Source organism: Anabrus simplex, chromosome 6 (assembly GCF_040414725.1).
Source record: "Anabrus simplex isolate iqAnaSimp1 chromosome 6, ASM4041472v1, whole genome shotgun sequence".
NCBI classification, from domain to species: domain Eukaryota; kingdom Metazoa; phylum Arthropoda; class Insecta; order Orthoptera; family Tettigoniidae; genus Anabrus; species Anabrus simplex.
Window position 1 is genome coordinate 213,911,647 of NC_090270.1, and position 19,180 is coordinate 213,930,826.

Here is a 19,180-nt window from a genome sequence, read left to right on the forward strand (position 1 = left end):
CCATCTAATGATATAAATATTGTTTATTGTTTCTATTTCCGTCATTTCTCTTTTGCTTTTTTTAATGTTCCTTCATAATGTTTTTAGCACATTTTTAGCGTGTATTATGAAGATTACTTAAACCCCCCGTATTTCACTGAAGATGGCTTAAACGAGTCGAAACATGTTTGAATTGCATTGCTCCATCTAATGACGGAATTATGTTTTCTATTGAATTAGGATATATTTAATTTTTTCCTTTGTAAAGTAAAAACCGTCAATTCGGAATGATTCTAATATCTTGTAATAGAACGCTGACAGTCATAAGTCTCCATGGTGATTTCTGGCATTGCAAAAGCTTTTAATTTACTAGATACGATTGTATTGCTATGAACCGTCGATAAATGCACTTCAAACATGCAGAAATGTGCAATTCATAAGATATTACCAACTAACACTATAACTAGATTTTTAAATACCGTATCCTTAAAAATATGAATAATAAGATGCCATCATCATTTGATTTTTAGAGACTTTATTATCCCCGATGTCCATCTCACCTCCAATAACACAAATGAAAACCCAAGGTATTAAAGAACGGGATGGATCATAAAACTTTCAAGATATTCCACCATTTCCAGCATTGTTCTTACCTTAATACACAGTTTTCCACAGGAAGCAACTTGTACAACTCCAAAGGAAATCTAAAGCCTATGATTTATGCAACAGAAAATCTCTAATAACCAGTTTTTCCCTGAAGAAACTGTCAATAAGTAGAATTTCAATAAAATATAGGCTCAGTCTTGTCAACATTTTTCATAAACATATGATGTACATGAGGGCTGGCGACGAAAATTAATGTGTAGGCGCCTAAGTGAGAGAAGTCATTTTCTCAGTAAACTCACCTGCGTTGTCACAGCTCTGTAACAATTAACAGCTTCAAGCTTCATATGAAACAGAATTTTGTATAATGAATATTGAATTTTCACAACCGCATTGTCATTGAAAGTCTATTTCGATAAGAATTTTGTACGATGAATCTACTTGAAAATAGATAAGGATCTTCACTATAAACAGATAGCATGAATAACCTAATGATCATCAATGTGAATGGCCCTAGCTTACAAGATTTTGAATCGATAAAATCAGCAGAGCACTGGCATTTTCAAACAGGAATACATAGATGTTAGGAATAGCAAATGAGAAGGAACCAATGACAACTGAAGGTGATATGATCGAACCGATTAATAGACTACCGGTACTCAAATGAATTTTATTTTTGATGCCTGGCTAAGGAATATTGTTGGCTCCTAGATATTTACAGATTTGTCCAGCCCTGATGTAGAGAATTATCTTAACCTGCGAGAAATATAGCAACATCATCCTTAAGCTCTTCAGTTACAAGCAATGCTACTGAAGTCCTTTTACTATTATACATATCTTTAAATACCCGACTACGGCAAATGCAAAACACTAACATTATGCCATAATTTAATTACCAAGTTCTGTATATTAAATTACCACTGAAAAAACTTATACTGAAACAAAAATTTAAATAATTCACTCACCAACAATTATCCTTCATACATTTTCATTGTTATATTTCTCTGAGAATAAGTAGCCTACTCCCAGCAGTAAATGATATATTAGGAAAACAACAGGGATAACAGGAAGTAAAACAGAATTGTGTGAAACTTAACACTATTCAGGATCAATCCAAGAGTCAGAAATGGAACAATTTGGAGACAAAATTGCATGGACATATAAATTAGAACAAAATGCCAAATAATTTATAAGCAAAACAAATTAATGTCTCTTTATTTGTAGCCAACTATACATGTTCAGTCTTTCAGTACTTCGTGTACTTGGGAATGTATAATGAGAATCTATAAAAAGTATAATACATAGAAAAGTGATAACATAAAAAGTGCAAGAAGAATTGGCAATCTTGTCTGAAAATTAAAAAAAGGGGGGGGGGGGGCGGCATTTGACCAGTTAGAATTTAGTTTGCATCAACTTCTTCTTCCGGATCCTCATCAAACTCGGCTTCTTCATCAGCAGTGGCTTCTTGATACTGCTGGTATTCTGATATCAGATCATTCATATTTGACTCTGCTTCAGTGAACTCCATTTCGTCCATGCCTTCACCAGTGTACCAATGCAAGAAAGCCTTGCGCCTGAACATGGCAGTGAACTGCTCTGATATACGCTTGAAAATCTCCTGGATGGCAGTGGAGTTTCCAATGAAGGTGGCAGACATCTTCAGACCTCGAGGTGGGATATCGCAGGCAGCAGTTTTCACATTGTTGGGAATCCATTCCACGAAGTAACTGCTGTTCTTGTTCTGGACGTTCATCATCTGTTCATCAACTTCTTTCATTGACATACGGCCCCTGAAAATTGCAGCCACTGTGAGGTAGCGACCATGTCGTGGATCGCAGGCAGCCATCATATTCTTGGCATCGAACATCTGTTGTGTAAGTTCAGGAACTGTGACGGCACGGTACTGCTGGCTGCCGCGGGATGTGAGCGGAGCGAAACCAGTCATAAAGAAGTGGAGTCGAGGGAAGGGAACCATGTTAACAGCAAGTTTCCTGAGATCGGCATTCAACTGACCGGGGAACCTAAGACACGTCGTAACACCAGACATTGTTAGAGAAACGAGATGATTCAAGTCGCCGTAGGTAGGGGTTGTGAGTTTCAGGGTCCGGAAGCAAATATCGTAGAGAGCTTCGTTATCAATACAGTATGTTTCATCTGTATTTTCAACCAATTGGTGGACAGAGAGGGTAGCATTGTATGGTTCCACTACAGTATCTGAAACTTTGGGAGAAGGTACTACTGAGAAGGTGCTCATAATTCTGTCGGGGTATTCCTCGCGGATCTTGGAGATAAGGAGAGTTCCCATGCCGGATCCAGTGCCACCTCCCAGTGAATGTGTAAGTTGGAATCCCTGCAGGCAGTCGCAGCTTTCGGCCTCTTTCCTGACTACATCCAGAACGGAATCCACCAACTCTGCTCCTTCCGTGTAGTGACCCTTTGCCCAGTTGTTGCCAGCGCCGCTCTGACCGAAAACAAAGTTATCAGGTCGGAAAATCTGGCCGAAAGGTCCTGAACGAACAGAGTCCATGGTGCCGGGCTCAAGATCCACAAGAACGGCACGAGGCACGTATCTACCTCCAGAGGCTTCATTGTAGTAAACATCGATTCGTTCTAACTGAAGGTCCGAATCTCCGTGGTAAGCTCCAGTTGGATCGATTCCATGCTCGTCAGAGATGATCTCCCAGAACTAGAAAGGAACAAAATAATTACCTCCAATGAGTAACAGAGAAAATCCTACCAAACATTAATATTACACACTGCCCATTTCTTACAGTAGTATCACTAGAAATTATATTTATTAATTATGGCCCAGATGAAACTGCTCTCGCAAGTGAAGATGTCTAATATAGTCTGCCAATGCAATCCATTTTCCAGACATGAGTAGCTTAAAGTGAAAGTTGGTTCCTTAATGTTAGACCAGGTCATTATTCCCATGAGCGTCAATACGTAATTTTCATGGCGCCTTAGAAATCAAAGACGCAGTAAGTTCAAGAAAGAAGAAATCAACATCATTTTAAGATAAATATGCAAGAAACGTATTGAATAATTTATCCTTAGAGACTGGTTAGGATTCAAAATAATATATTTAGTAGAAGAGATGCAAGACTGCCATCAATTGCCCGCAGGAAACTGGCTAGAACATTGGGCACTCCGAAAGAAAAAGAAACCTTTGTAGTAATTTTCGGTTTCTGTTTCAAGCCAGTGGCCTTTGATGCTTCCATCTCATTGATAACTGTAAACATACTGGTACAATTTATGTAAAATGAAAATGTTCATAACGGAGTTCCTTCAGACAGCACAGAAGGATAAACATTGCAGTAAGTCCTGATCAGCCATTTCTAACAAAAATAGCATCCGGCTGGAAAAACAATGTCATTTTTCAATACCCCCATCGAAAAGTCTGGAATCCTACAATTTTAAAGTAATACAATTCCAAACACTACCGTCTCAAATATAATTAAAATTTTATGGAATATCATAACTAAGTAAAGACGACCTGTGAATTCCCAGAATAAATATCTAAAGTTTTTCCAATGCATACTTTCATCTCTATCATAAAAAAAACCAGCATTCCTAAATATTTCATTCATCGCAAAAGAAATTTCGGCAACAAGAATGACAAATATCAATTAACAAACCCCAATCCGGCAGAGTAAAAGAAAATTACATTACATCTCATCACAGGATTACAAATTGTATTTCCAAGAAATGAAATAACCTCATTAAAAGAAATAGAAGAAATACAGCACGGCACGGTATCAAGAGTGGTGTGTAACATTCCTGCTTATGAGTACAACTCGATTCGTTGAATGGTATTTAACTGGTAGCACAGAGTTAAAATGGTATTACGTCGGTCGTATGGTTGTATGTGAGTATTTTCCAGCATAGCTGTCAACTAAATTTGGTACAAATATTTCTTAGTCTGTGAAAAATGTTGCTGGGGCAAGACACCCCTGGAACCTCCAAGGGAAGAGGTGAAATATAAATAAAGCTAAGAACGACCGATATTAATGTCGAATCCACAGTTTTGCGGACTACTGGACCGATTTAAACCAAACTTGCTACACATATGACTTACTATCAGAAGACTAACCACGCGGGGGTAAGACAATGCTGGCACCCTTATTGGTTGGGAGTGAGGGGTGAGAAAAAAGAGCAATAAAAAATAGTGTCGAATCTATAGTTTTCGGGCTCGCTGAGATGATAGTGACACTCCGGATGTTTTAAAGTCCAAGTTCAACCCCTTATGGCATCGTGGGTGAATAAAGGTGAAAAAGAATATTTTCAAAATGACCGAGACAATGAACGTATGTGTGTATGTTCCAGCATAGTTCTCTATCAATATTGATGGAAGTATGACTTACTATCTAAAAAAAAAAAAATACTGTGGGGTAAGAAATCCCTAGCCCCCCAAGGTAGGGGTGAAATATGAAAATAATCGAAAACGACCAATATTTGAGTCGAATGCATAGTTTTCAGGGTCGCTGAGATGAATTGTGACACTGGATGCCGTTTAAGACAAAGTTCAGTCCCAATCGGCAGAGGGGGTGAGAACGAATGAAAAAAAAAATGTCGCAAGTGACAGAGTTTACGGACGTATGTGTATATGTTCTAGCATACCTCTCAACTAAACACGGTACATATATGAATTACCTGGAAGAAATTACTAGAGGGGTACGATTCAGCTAGCACCGCCACCGGCGAAGGCGAATTATAGAAAATACGGAAAGAGGGGTGAAATATTGAAATAATAAACTACGACAAATATTAATGTGCAGTCCATAGTTTTCAGGGGCCCTGAGGTGAATAATGAATGACATTCCGGATGTCTTTGAAGTCCATGTTCAGTCAGCAATGGCATGGGGATGAGAAGGGGAGAGAAGGAAAATACCCAAACTTATGGAAATTACGCATGCATGTATGATTCTTTCAGCATAGCCCTCATACAGTTTTGGTACACATATGACTTACTATCTGAAATAAATACTGTTGGAGGAAAACACCCCTAGCACTCCTGGGAATGGGGGTGAAATATAAAAATAAACGAAAACGACTGATATCAAAGTTGAATCCGTTGTTTACGAGGTCGCTGAGTTGAACTGTGACACTGTGGATGCTGGTTAGGCCATATTTCAGCTGTAATCAGAATGGAGGTTGAGAAGGGGTGGAAATTAATGCAAAAATAACCGAGATTATGTATGTATGTATGTATGTATGTATGTATGTATGAATGTATGTATGTTCCAGAATAGCTCTCAACGATAGTGCGTACACATATGAATTGTATGTGTGTTTAGTCCTCAGCCCGAAGGCTGGTTGGATCCTCAACAGCTCCACCATCAGCTGTCATAAATGGCCTAGGCATCACTGAAGAGGCGTACTGGGGAAATGAGGAGTGAGGTCGTTTCCCGTTGCTTTCCCCCACCGAGCCAGAAATTGCTATTACATATCAGTCTGCCAAGCCCACTGAAATGCATGCACCAACTGACCCTATGAGCAACATTTTCACACCATTCATAGAAGGAACTGGCTGCATAAGGAATGGCATTAGTAGCATCACTCATACCTCAGTCACTTTCATCTTGTCAAAGCCAAGGATAAAGCTGAGACAGATCAATGAAAGTAACAATATTGCTCTAGCCCATACCAGAAGACATAGTGCACTGTAAAGACTACGTCCTGCCGGCAAAGTACCATCCGAAAATTATACTGTTGGGCGGGGAGAATACTCCTGGCACTCCTAGAGAATGGGGGTAAAATATTATAAAAATAAACGAAAACGAAATCATTAATGTCGAATCCATTTTTACGAGGTCGCCGAGCTGAACTGTGACACTATGGATGCTGGTTAAGTCCTACTTCAGCCGTAATCAGATTGGAGGTTGAGAAGGGGTGGAAATGAATGTAAAAATGACCGAGATTATGGATGTATGTGAGTATATTCCAGAATAGCTCTCAACGAAACTTGGTATACATATGAACACCAGGAGAAAAGAAAAACCTGTACAGATGGAACATCCCAAACCCTGCTCAAGTTGGGGAATGGGAGAGGATGACATGTAAAAACTATGGAAAATAACCTAGGCCTATATTAATGTCGTCCGACTCCTTGGCTGATGGTCAGCCTAGCGGCCTTCGGTTCACTGGGTCCTGGTTTTGATCCCCGGCCGGGTAGGGGAGTTTAGTCGCTTGTGATTAATTATTCTGGCACGGGAACTGGGAGTTTGTGTTTGTCCCAACACTTCTTCATAATCAGGCAACATACTACACTACCAACCACGACAGGAACACTCACGTGATTATATTCCTCCACTAGCTGATGTACCCGTGCTTCGCTACGGAATTCTCAGGACTGTCTTTGTGGTTTTCTTAACTGAAGTCTACATAGTAGGTCATTACAAAAACGTCAGTAGGAATGTAGCGATTTAAAGCAATGCTATTATATGAAATAATCGATCAAATGAAAAACCGCACATTTTCTCACTTTTAACGAACTTTCTACGATGCGATCTAACAGACCAAAGTTCCAGAGCTGGAGTGGCCAGCCGCAGGCGGCCGTGAACACTCCTCTCCACTCATAGGCAACGCAAACCCATGGTGCACCTCACATATGTGTACTAATCACAGGGACTCGTACCATGTCGTGCTGTTCCTCGCATAGTGGGTTCAGATCACAGGCAACGCAGACCAACAATGTCGCTCATATAGTGGTACTAATCACAAACACCCAAACCCCTGGTGTTTCTCACATAATGGTACAAATCACAGGCAACGTAAGCTCGTGATGTTCCGCATGAGTAGTACCATAATGTTTGAAACACCGTGAGTTTACGCTACCTTTGATTAGTACCGCAACTTGAGAAATACCATGGTTCTACTTTACTAGCGATAAGTGCCATTATGAGGGACCGTTGACCTGGATATTGAACCACTTTAGACAACAAGCATCATCGATTCAGGATTGTGCTTGGGAAGCAGTCCTTTGGTCAGTAATCATTGTTTCTGGGAAGGTGAAGCATTCCAGGTCGGATCCTCTAATTGTTTTAAATTCATATTCATCCATTCATTCTTCATCATCATGTTGTGAATTCTGGTCAGTGGATGAATTTTGTACTTTTAAATTGTCTATGCATTTCGTCTCATTTCGTTGGTTTACGGGCCGATGACCTAGATGTTAGGCCCCTTTAAACAACACGCATCATCATCATCGTCAACATCCAAAGTTTTCGGGGTCGCTAAAATGAATAGTGACACTCCGGTTGTCGTTTAAGTCCAAGTTGATCTCCAATTGGCAGGCGGGTGAGGAGTGAAGAAAAGAAAAATCCAAATAACAGAGATTAAGGATGTTTGTGAGTATATTCCAGTATAACTGTCAGCTGAATTATCTGGGGAAAAAATACTGTGGGGGGGAAAGACACTCCTAGAAGCCTTAGATAAGGGGCCGAAATATACTTATGTCTAAAAACGACCGATATTAGTTTTGAGTCCATACTTTTCGGGCCTACAGGAGCGATTTCAAACAAACTTGGTCACTTATGACTTAGGCCTATTATCGGGAGACGAACTGCGTGGAGGTATGATAACCCTAGCATATCTACGATGGGTTGAGATGTAGAAATACTCGAAAATAGTGTCGAATCCATTCTTTTCATGGTCGCCGAGATGAATAGTAACGCTCCGAATTTTTTAGAAGTCCAAGTTCTGCCTTCCTTCGCACAGCGGTGAGGAAAAGGTTAAAATCAAAATGTCCAAAAATGACCGAGATAATGGACGTATGTGTGTATATTCCAGCATAGCTCTCAACCCAACTGGACCTACTGTATGGAAAAAATACCTTAGGGGTAAGAGAACCATAGCCTCTAAAGTAGGGGCGAAAACGACCGATATTTGTGTCTAATTCATAGCTTTCGGGGTCGCTGAGATGAACTGTGACACTCTGGATGCAGTTTAAGTTCAGTCCTAATTGGCAGGCGGGTGAGAACTGGTAAAGAAAAGGAAATGTCAACAGAGCAGAGTTTAAGGACGTATGTGTGTATGTTCTAGCATACCTCTCAACCAAACTTGGTATACATATGACTTACTATATAGGAAACATTACTGTCGGCGTCAGATAAACCTAGGGGCGAGAATGAATTATTTAAAAAAAACACAGAAAGACGGGTGAAATATAAAAAATAATAGACAACGACAAATATTTATGTACAGTCAAGTGAATGACACTCCGGATGTCGTCGTTCAGCCCCCATCGTCATGGATATGAGAAGGGGTGAAAAATAAAATGTTCAAAATGACAGAAATTACGGATGTATGTGTTTTCTACCTGCATACCCCTCATATAAAATTGGTACACGTATGACTTACTACCTGAAAAAAAATACTGTTGGGGTAACACCCCCAGCACTCCTAGGGGAGATGGGGAAATATAAAAATGAACGAAAATGACTGATATTAATGTCGAATACATTCTTTACGAAGTTACTGAGTTGAACTGTGACACACTGGATAGTTAAGTCATACTTCAGCTGCAATCAGTATGGAGGTTGGGAGGGGGTGAAAATGAATGTAAATATAACGGAGATGATGGATGTATGTGGGTTTGAACCAGAATAGCTCTCAACAAAACTTCGTATTCATATGACTTACCATCTGAAAAAGAAGATGAAAAAACTATGGAGATGAAAAATCACAACCACTGCTGGAATGAATAAAGTCCCCATCTAGCGGCGAGGATAGGAATTGTGCCGGCTGCCGAAGCCTGTCGCACTCCTCTGGGACAATGATTAACGACTGACAGGTGATTTGAATTATATTGGAGAGAGTTGTTGGAATGAAAAATGACAGGGAAAACTGGAGTACCCTGAGAAAAACCTGCCCAGCCTCCGCTGTGTCCAGTACAAATATCGCATGGAATAACCGGGATTTGAACCACGGAATCCAGCTGTGAGAGACCCGCGCGCTGCCGCCTGAGGCACGGAGGCTCAAAAAATGCTATACACTAATATACTTATTTATTTATTTATTTGAAAGGATCAACTACTTCCTCCCACTTTGGGTAGGGGAGGTAGAATAACACGCATGGTATCCCCTGCATGTTGTAAGAGTCGACTAAAAGGAGCCCCAGGGGCTCTAAGCTTGGGAGCGTGGGTTGACGAACACGGGGCCCTTGGCTGAATTCTGGCATTGCTTCCACTTGTGCCACCCTCCCCACTTTCCTCTATCCTGTCCGACTTCCCTTGGTCAACTCTTGTTCTTTTCCGACCCCGACGGTATTAGGTTGCGAGGCCTAGGGAGTCTTTCATTTTCACGCCTTTCGTGGCCCTTGTCTTTCTTTGGCAGATAGCTTCATTTTTCGAAGTGTCCGATCCCTTCCATTTTTTCCCTCTGATTAGTGTTAATAGAGGATGGTTGCCTAGTTATACTTCTTCTTAAAATAATAATCACCACTATCACATCAACTACTTCCCAGACAATCTGGGCTGCCACAAAGAGAACGTTTAACGCGAAACTAAATAATCTCAAACTTGAACTTAAATTAAACACAATCATAACAATAACTCTAAATCCTCAAAATAATCCATAAAATGTCAATCAACGTCACAGTAAAGAAGTCAACAAAAATTTACTTCAAACAGATAATACAAATTATAAAATTAAACATTCGAAAAGGTACCCGAGCAGAACCTGGTACTTCAGCTGATTTCCTTTGAACTGGCATACAAGAAGTTAGGGAGTCCCTTACCTAGGACATCATGTGAAAATGTAACTTAACTTGTTAGGTGACGAACAACTGAATATGGTAGTTGTCTGGTCATTTCTCAAGTTGTTACTGTGGCAGTCGTGTAGCTCAGTTTCGAATTTAGGTGCTGATTAGCTGACGTGCCTATGTTTCGCTACGGAATGAGCAGGCCGCAAACAGCCGCGAAGACTCCTCTGCCTTATTCCGTTAAGTTCGTACACTGCTCATTCCAACCAGAGTAGGGATCGAATAGCTGAAATACTATGACGAACCAGTGTGTTACGTACCAATAGTTATAAGAAATTTTATGAACAAGAGGAATGGCATGCTACTTCCCGCCAATATTCAGGCAGGCTGTTTTACTCGGGACGCAGCAGTAATCCCATCTATCGGAGATGAGCGACAGCAGAAGAGACAAAGCACATCACAATAAACAATGGTCAATGCAATGTCATTGTTGGTTAATTTTATGAACTTTTGGTATTGTAGGCCTTCACATTTAGTTTTCTTCCGACTCTGTGATATTAGGGCATCTATTGTAAAGATAGTTCTTTCTTTCTTTCTTTCTTTCTTTCTTTCTTTCTTTCTTACATGACTCCCTCTTTGTCTTATTTTTCAAGCGATCGCTATTCTTCAAGGGATCGTTCCTTTACGATTTTTTTCTCATTTTTACAATTATCTTCACAATTCTCCTTGTCGATATGGACTAATGACCACGCTGTTTTACACCTTAAGACAATCATGACAAAAACGATCTCCAGTTAACACGATTGAACAATACTTCCATGTTAGCAATACTCGGCGCTGATATGGACTAAGCAACAGTCGGTACGGTAAAACTGTATGAAGATATAAATGATCTGAAATTGTATTCTCTAACTTTTCTTATGCAGAGCTACTTTTCGATAGGACCAATGACATAGGTATTTAAAAATTAAATTTTAGATCCCTTCCCCTAAACTACCATTCATGCAGCGTGTATTAATTATGTATAGCCTAGACTGTAGCGTCTTATTCCCGACTTAACATACCGATTTTCATTAAATTCTGTTCACCCATTTTCTCGTGGATCGACGTTGATATGGACTAAGCAACCTTCAAAAAGTTCAAGAGATGTACTGACTAATACGTCATAAACATGGCTACCATGGCAAATATATTCGTAACCGGTACGGTAAAAATGTATAAGCTATAAATGATCGGGAATTTAATTCTATATAACTTTAGTTATGTAATATTATATCGATAGGACCATTAATAACATAGGTATTTGAGAATTAAATTTTAGCCCTTCCCCTAAACTACCATTTCACTCAACGTGAACAGAATTATTTATGGCCTAGATTGTAGTGCCTCATTCCCCGGTTTTGCACACCGATTTTCATTAAATTCTCTTCAGCTATTATCTCGTGATGGCCGTACAGACAGAGATGATGGAAAATTAAACAGTGGATTTCCTTGTTACTGTGAACACGACTGATAGAAATACCATTCTTTTCAAATTCTGAACAATGTACAGACAAAATTCTTATTTTATAAATATAGATGTACAGTCGCTCAAGGAAAGGATGAGCCCACAGTATTGCATCAAATCCTCGTAGGTGCACTTTTCTCAGAAAGTAGTGAACCGATAGATATGTTTGTTGGTACCCACACGGGTTTTATGTACCGTATATATGAGATGAATTACATTTTGCTAATTTAAAGTGAATCTGATAAAAATATCAAAAAGTTGCAGTAAGAAAGCCTGCCATCACCAATTCACTCCTAGGCCCTGTGAAATGCTATTAGGGTACAAGGAACGAATAGAGGTGCGAAAATACTATGTTTCTGGACAATTGGCTGACAAGGGGAGGTCACGATGTCCGCATCACCGATTTTGTTCAATATTTGTAGGGTGGTAGTACTAAATCACAAAAACACACTGGCCAAGCAGTAGCGCGCAACTCTCAAACATTTCCGAAAAAAAATATTTTGAAAATGTCGAGGGTGACGTTGTGGACGAGTGGTTAAGGTTCTCCATTTCAGTTATGAAAATGGCGAGTTCGAGTCACGCTGCTACCAGCTTTTGACCCCCCGCCCCCTCCCCCCCCCCCCCCCCTTTTCATCTATTACAAACTTATTTTCTTCTATTACTGTCAAAATCCTTTTCAACTGTTTGTTGTTTGCTCTCCCGGGAACTCGTTTGCACTTTCCATAGCTTTACATTCAAAAACACTTCCGTTCGAACATAATTCAACATGCGAGAACTCCATGCTGATGGAATTTATGATGAGCACGTCTGGTTACATTGCATACAACAGTTTCACGACACGACACAACGCGGTCAGACAGTGACTACCGACTAACTGCTGCTCTCATTCGCAACACGAGGAAAATGGGGATCAGGAAATGCCAGAAGAAAAAAAGTTGAGACGAGCGTGACTCGAACTCGCCATCTTCATAACTGAAGTGGAGAACCATTCGACCACCACGCCACAATCTCTCACTTGATCATACCGGGCATGCTAAACCTCTCGTACCTTTTCTCGACATTTTCAAAACAGCTTTTTTCGAAAATTTTTGAGAGTTGCGCACTACTTTTCGACCACGTTAACTGGGTGACCAAGATGACGTCATAGGATGTTAGAGGGAATTAGGTAATATCGAAAAACTAAGTACGAATTTCCGCTACTGCGCATGGGTGACGAATGTAATTCAACATTTCAGCCAACCCTTTCTCGCGGAAGGAAGGAGGCGTAACATCCGCGGTCCTTACGAGCTTGGGCTCATAAAAATACGTAGGCTACATATCCGCGGCCCGTGACGGATTACTTTAAAAATGCATACCCTGACGTATAGTCATATATTTGAAGTTAAAATATTCGGAAAATATAATTATAATAAGTTTTATTACAGCCAAATGGCCATATAAGTAATTACATTAATTTTAACATTTCCAAGCCACATAGGTCTCATTCTTCTGAACAGAACTTAATCGACAATTTCCCTCTATTAGGACATAGTATCTATCACATTCACTATCGCACAATTTACACATGCATCCGAATTCAGGTTCATGAAATGTTTCGGTTCTGCAAAGCTTAAAGTGAAAACCATGAACAGCCAATCTAATTACAATATGTCTTAATTCGTAGTTCGCTTCCATCCATCCCCGCGTTGTCATAGCATCCGTTGCATAGAATTCTAACCAAATGTCTTCTCTTTCTTCTTGAATGGTGTGGTTGGACTAATTTGTTATCGTCCAGTCACGAAACCAGAAAATGTCTTCTCTTTTCTGCTTCAGTTCCGTAAGTAGTCGATCGTAATTTGTCGTGGATGGTAGTGACATCTTGAAGCGTAGCTCTTCGATCAGGAAAGATTCCCTCGTCAGAACATGCACAAGTCGAGATAGTGTATACATCGAAAGCCCCAGAACTCTCTTTAAGTATGCGGCTTTGACTTTCTCTATTCGTCGTAGACTATTAATGTTTAGGTATTCCCAGACGAGTTGTAGACCATAGGTGATTATAGGCACAATTTTAATACTGAAGAGCTGTACCGCTGCTTTAACTGACATCTTAGGTAAATCTTTGATTTCGTTCACTGCTTTAAATGCCAAGATTGTCCTATTCTCTATGTGTTTTGTGAAAACATCACCTCTGGTTTGGAATATGACTCCCAGATATTTGAAGTGACTAACCCTTGTTAATTCTCTACCATTGTAATGGACTATCAGTCACTGCTGGCCTTCCGCTTCCCCCTTTTCTGAAAATCATGTAGACAGTCTTTTGGTCATTTATGCTGAAATCAATGATCTATTCTCTATGTCACTGAACAGGTAAATAGCATTTTTACAGGTTGGAAGGAGAGGAGGGCAGTCACCTGATTTCTGAGCAGTACCCTCAGTACGGTGGGTAAGCTACTTCTTATTACATTGAGGGAATGATTCTGCTTCCATGCTAATGAAACAGGTCGCCGTTCAACAATCCATGGCGGCATGTCCTCTAATCCCACGCTACAGTTCGGCAGGCCACCATTACCACGTGCTCATAATCACGCTACCATTACTGTCAATTCATGATTTGATATTTATTTCATTAATGGCTCGTGTAGGCACATTGTGCGGTAATGTGTAGTTAACTAATTAACGAATGATTTGTGCATATTCAAAATGGATTTATGTGCGTTGTTTTAAATGTTGTTTAACTGGGTATGAAATTGCCATGAAATGACCTCGCGAGTGATTCGAAATTCAATTATGCTGGCTTCGTAGACAACTTATATCAAAATAATCTTCTAGAGTAATTTGAGAGTAAACTACTTCCTACTATTTTTACTGTGTACCGGGCGAGTTGGCCGTGCTGTTAGGGCCGCGCAGCTGTGAGCTTGCATCCGGGAGATAATGGGTTCAAACCCCACTGTCGGAGCCCTGAATATGATTTTCCGTGGTTTCCCACTTTGCATACCAGACTGTGTGTTAATTAGGGCCACGACCGCATCCTTCCCACTCCCAGGCCTTTCCCATTCCATCGTTATCATAAGACCTATCTGTGTCGGCGTGACGTAAAATAAATTGTATGGTTTTTACTGTGTGAACTTGCAATACAATGTAGTTTCCATGCAGTATTTCTCTGTGTAAGTAATCTAATAGCTAACACGTCTTGGAGCAGGTTGATGGATCCCTGGCAAGCATTAAGGATCTCACTTCACTGCTACTCCACGTATCGTTTCACATCGTTCGTACATGCTTTTCTCATTCCTAAACATAACACCCCCGTTGGTAAACTGTACGCTAATGATCGGACCATCAGGCGGTATCGAAGCGATCTCGTGTTTTGTTGCTTTGTACTTAATTTTCCAGTATTTTAATGGTTGTGATTTCTGTAATTATTTATATCAGTATGCATTTTGTGATGTAAAGAGATCTGTTGTAATACACCGCGAGCTTAGTTTGCGTATTTATACAAATTTAAACGTTAAATGTTGGCTCGTGACGTCATAGTTTCAGCATGGCTGACCTTCAAAAAGTTTAAGAGATGTATTGACTAATCCGTCATAAACATGGCTACCATGGCAAATATATTCATTTTATAATCCCTTACGAAGGCAGCGCCTCAAACCGTCTCTCCAATATAAATGGAATCACCTGTCAGTCGTTAATCAGTGTCCCAGAGGAGTGCGACAGGCTTCGGCAGCATGCACAATTCCTATCCTCGCCGCTAGATGGGGCTTCATTCATTCCATTCCTGACCTGGTGGAATGACTGGAAACAGACTGCGGGTTTTCGTTTTTCAATCATTTACGAACTGCGAAAAGTCAGCACTTTCCCCGAAAAATCATAATTTTCGCATCTAATACCCTTATATTTGGACATAGCAGAAGGATCGCGCAGCTGTGAGCTTGCATTCCGGAGAAGGTGGGTTCCAATTCCACCGTCGGGAGCCCTGAAGAATGTTTCCCGTAGTTTACCATGTTCACATCAGCAAATGCTGGGGTTGTGCCTTACTTAAGGACATGGCCGCTACGTTCCCAATCCTAGTCCTTCCCCTTCCTTCTGCCGCTGAAAACCTTCACGTGTTAGAGCTACGTTAAACCATCACCACAATGAACTGGTAGCATCAAATAGGCAGGTTACTGGACTATAATTCTAACACTCATATTTGTGCAAACAAGAATTACCTTGACGTGATCACCGGAAAAATGACCAATCAAATAACAGTGCCAATTGTTAAGAACAATATCGAGCGAGTTGGCCATGCGGTTAGGGGCGCGCGGCTGTGAGTTTGCATTAGGGAGATAGTGGATTCGACCCCCCCCCCCCTGAAGATGGTTTTCCGTTGTTTCCCATTTTCACATCAAGCAAATGCTGGAGCTGTACCTTAATTAAGGCCATGGCCGCTTCCTTCCCACTTCTAGCCCTTTACCGTGCTATCATCGCCAGAAGGCGTATCTGTGTCAGTGCGACGTAAAGCCAATTATACAATAATAATCCCACCAGCGGCAGCCCTGAAGATGGTTTTCCGTGCTTTCCCATTTTCACTCCAAGCAAATGTTGGGGCTGTACCTTAATTACGGTCACGGCCAGTACCTTCCCAATCCTGGCCTTCTCCCATCCATCCGTCGCTGAAAACCTTCAGTGTGTAAGTGCGACGTTAAACAAGTAGCAAAAAAAACAAACCCACATTAAATTGACTTGCTCAGAATTGACCGGATTATACGAGCCATTTACAATCTCCATGAACATTCAAAGGGGCTTCAGCACAGATTCAAAATGAACTTATGGAGGTCATAAAAGTATGTTGTTAAGGATAAAATTGTCTGAAATTCAAGCCCTCTTTTGTTTCAATCCAAGCCGATATGACCAGGGGTCGAAAAGTACCGGGCGCCCAGTCGCCATGGGGCCTGAAATATTTTTACCTGGCGCCTGAATTTTCTAATTCGGTTCTGAAAATTTATTTTTTGAAATCCGGAGTTCCCTTACATGTACTTTCCCATTACTTTACAAAGTAACAAGTCGTGTGGTGTTTCACGTTTTTTTCTGTAGCTCATATATTTTAATATGTGCAATAAACATTTTCTGTGCTTTTGGCAGAGTCTTGAATTTTGTAATTGCTCTTCGTACCTTGGAACTGGACGTTTCAGTTCTACGCGGGAGCTGCCTAGCGGTCATGGGAGATATCGTTGTAACCCGTCAAACAAGTATCCTTTCATGTGTAACCCGTCAAACAAGTATCCTTTCATGTGAACATATCGTAACACATCGAGTTCTATTACAGATGATCAGCTATCGGTAGCCGAGTACAAAGATCAGACCAGAGTTGTGGAGAAATGCACAGAACTACTACGTTAAATAATTCCACAAACACTTCATTACCGCCATCCTTCCCGTGACTAGCCGTTCCTCAACTATTGCCGCCAAAGCAGTGCTGATACTGTAAATTCCCGTGGAATTCATTCTTTGCATTTAGAACATACGGAATGACGTGTTTATCAATTCTTGTATTTTCACCGAACAATATTTCTACTTTTAATTTAATTACAGCATTTTGGTATTGAACAGTTTGCACTTTATAAATACGGTTGTTTTTATTCCTGTGCGTTTATGGAAAACTGGCAACGTAGCATCAGACATCGAAGCCCGCGAACTCGGAAGCCATTTAACGCTGGTGTATTTTACGTTTCTGTGCTAAACTTGAGAAAATCGGCAAAATGAAACGAACAAAACCGCACAAATTGACTGATGCGAGTAACAGTGTACTCTTTCAGATTTCTTCGTAGGTAGGGCCCGTAAATGTAACACAAAGTGATACAGAAGGGAGTGAATGTGAGAAAACACTTGATGGAAGTGCCGACTGTAGAGTTCAGGACGACAATGGCCAGCGTGAAATTTATGGTGTTCAAGACAATGATAGGTCAAACATCAAAAATACGTCGACATTTCATATTTCAGGCAAACGGAAATTTCAGCACTTTCAGCGAAGTGCGTAAAGAAAATGAATGCTAATATGTCACAGCATATGAATGCATTGTTCATGGCATCTTATCATATTGCAAAAAATAACAGACCCTACACTGATTTCGAAGGTTTGGTTACATTGTTAAGCAAACTGAATGTTACTGATTCAGAGAAGTATGAGAATGATACACAATGCAGAGAATCATAGCTTGAATGACTACCGTGGCTGTGCTGTGAAGAAGGAATTGCGAAGTGTAAATTATGCAGTAACTTTTGTAGTATTGCCGATAAACATTCTAAAGGTGTATCCGGATTTTCAGGACCATTTAAACTGGAAACGTTTAAAACATACGAAAAATCCTATCCTCACTCGAAGTGTCAGGAGGCCGAAAAAAATGGTGTAACAGCCCCAAAGGGCCTTGGCCTACCAAACGATCGCTGCTCAGCCCGGAGGCCTGCAGATTATGAGGTGTCGTGCAGTCAGCACGACGAATCCTCTCGGCCGTTATCCTTGGCTTTCTTGACCGGGGCCGCCATCTCACCGTCAGATAGCTTCTCAATTGTAATCATGTAGGCTTAGTGGACCTCGAACCAGCCCTCAGATCCAGGTCAAAATCCGTAACCTGGCCGGGAATCGAATCCGGGGCCTCCGGGTAAGAGGCAGGCACGCTACCACGACACCGCGGGGCCGGCAGGAGGCTGAAAGTTTCATGAAAAATCCCGAATGTGCACCTTTAGCGAGGTGCGTCAAGAAAATGAATGCTAATATGTTACAGCATATGAATACATTGTTCATGGCATCTTATCATACTGCAAAAACGGACCCTACACTGATTTTGAAGGTGTGTTTGCATTGTTAAGCAAGTTGAATGTTACTGTTGGGAAATCAAACAGGCACATGTAGTGTAATTTTAAAAGACGCTGACCTTGAAGGTGACTGGTGATTATTTGGGTTAGTATCTCTTAAAATATAAATTTCCATTCTTATATGAACTGAGATTATACTACTTAAGGCCACATTTCAAAAATAATACGTAGCTTGATCCTAGTCTAATCTGTGGTGTTCATAATGTGTATTTGCGAAAAATGTGCTAGCTCCTGATAAAAAGGGGCCGGCTACTGAATTATTTCTATTTTCTTCTACCCCTGGATGACCTTAGCCAACTGAGGTCAATTTTCGGTACTGTGTCCAAGATAGGATTGAAGAAATGTACTTGGGTCCGGTAAAGAACCCGACCATCGCCAATAACATTTTCAGAAAGTTTAACCCAAAGGGCGATTTCTACCATTGCCCAAGCAGAAGGATCTTAGATGAAAAAAATATGTTTTTTTTTTTTTTTTTTGCAATTCGTAAGTGATTATTAAATTAAATGGTGTGAGGTTATACTCACGACGGCACGAACATTTTTCTTCTCCACAGTGAA

The 19,180-nt window shown here is 40.6% G+C and overlaps 1 protein-coding gene across 1 annotated transcript in view; it reads right to left on the minus strand.

Moving 5' to 3' along the window:
- Positions 1-1,765: 1,765 nt before the first annotated feature.
- LOC136876330 (tubulin beta-1 chain-like) overlaps positions 1,766-19,180 on the minus strand; it is a 29,015-nt gene continuing 11,600 nt past the window's right edge. The window contains exon 2 of the mRNA XM_067150182.2: positions 1,766-3,268. Coding sequence (XP_067006283.1) covers positions 1,982-3,268 — 1,287 coding nt within the window. The 3' untranslated portion in view covers positions 1,766-1,981. The remainder of the gene's footprint in view (positions 3,269-19,180) is intronic.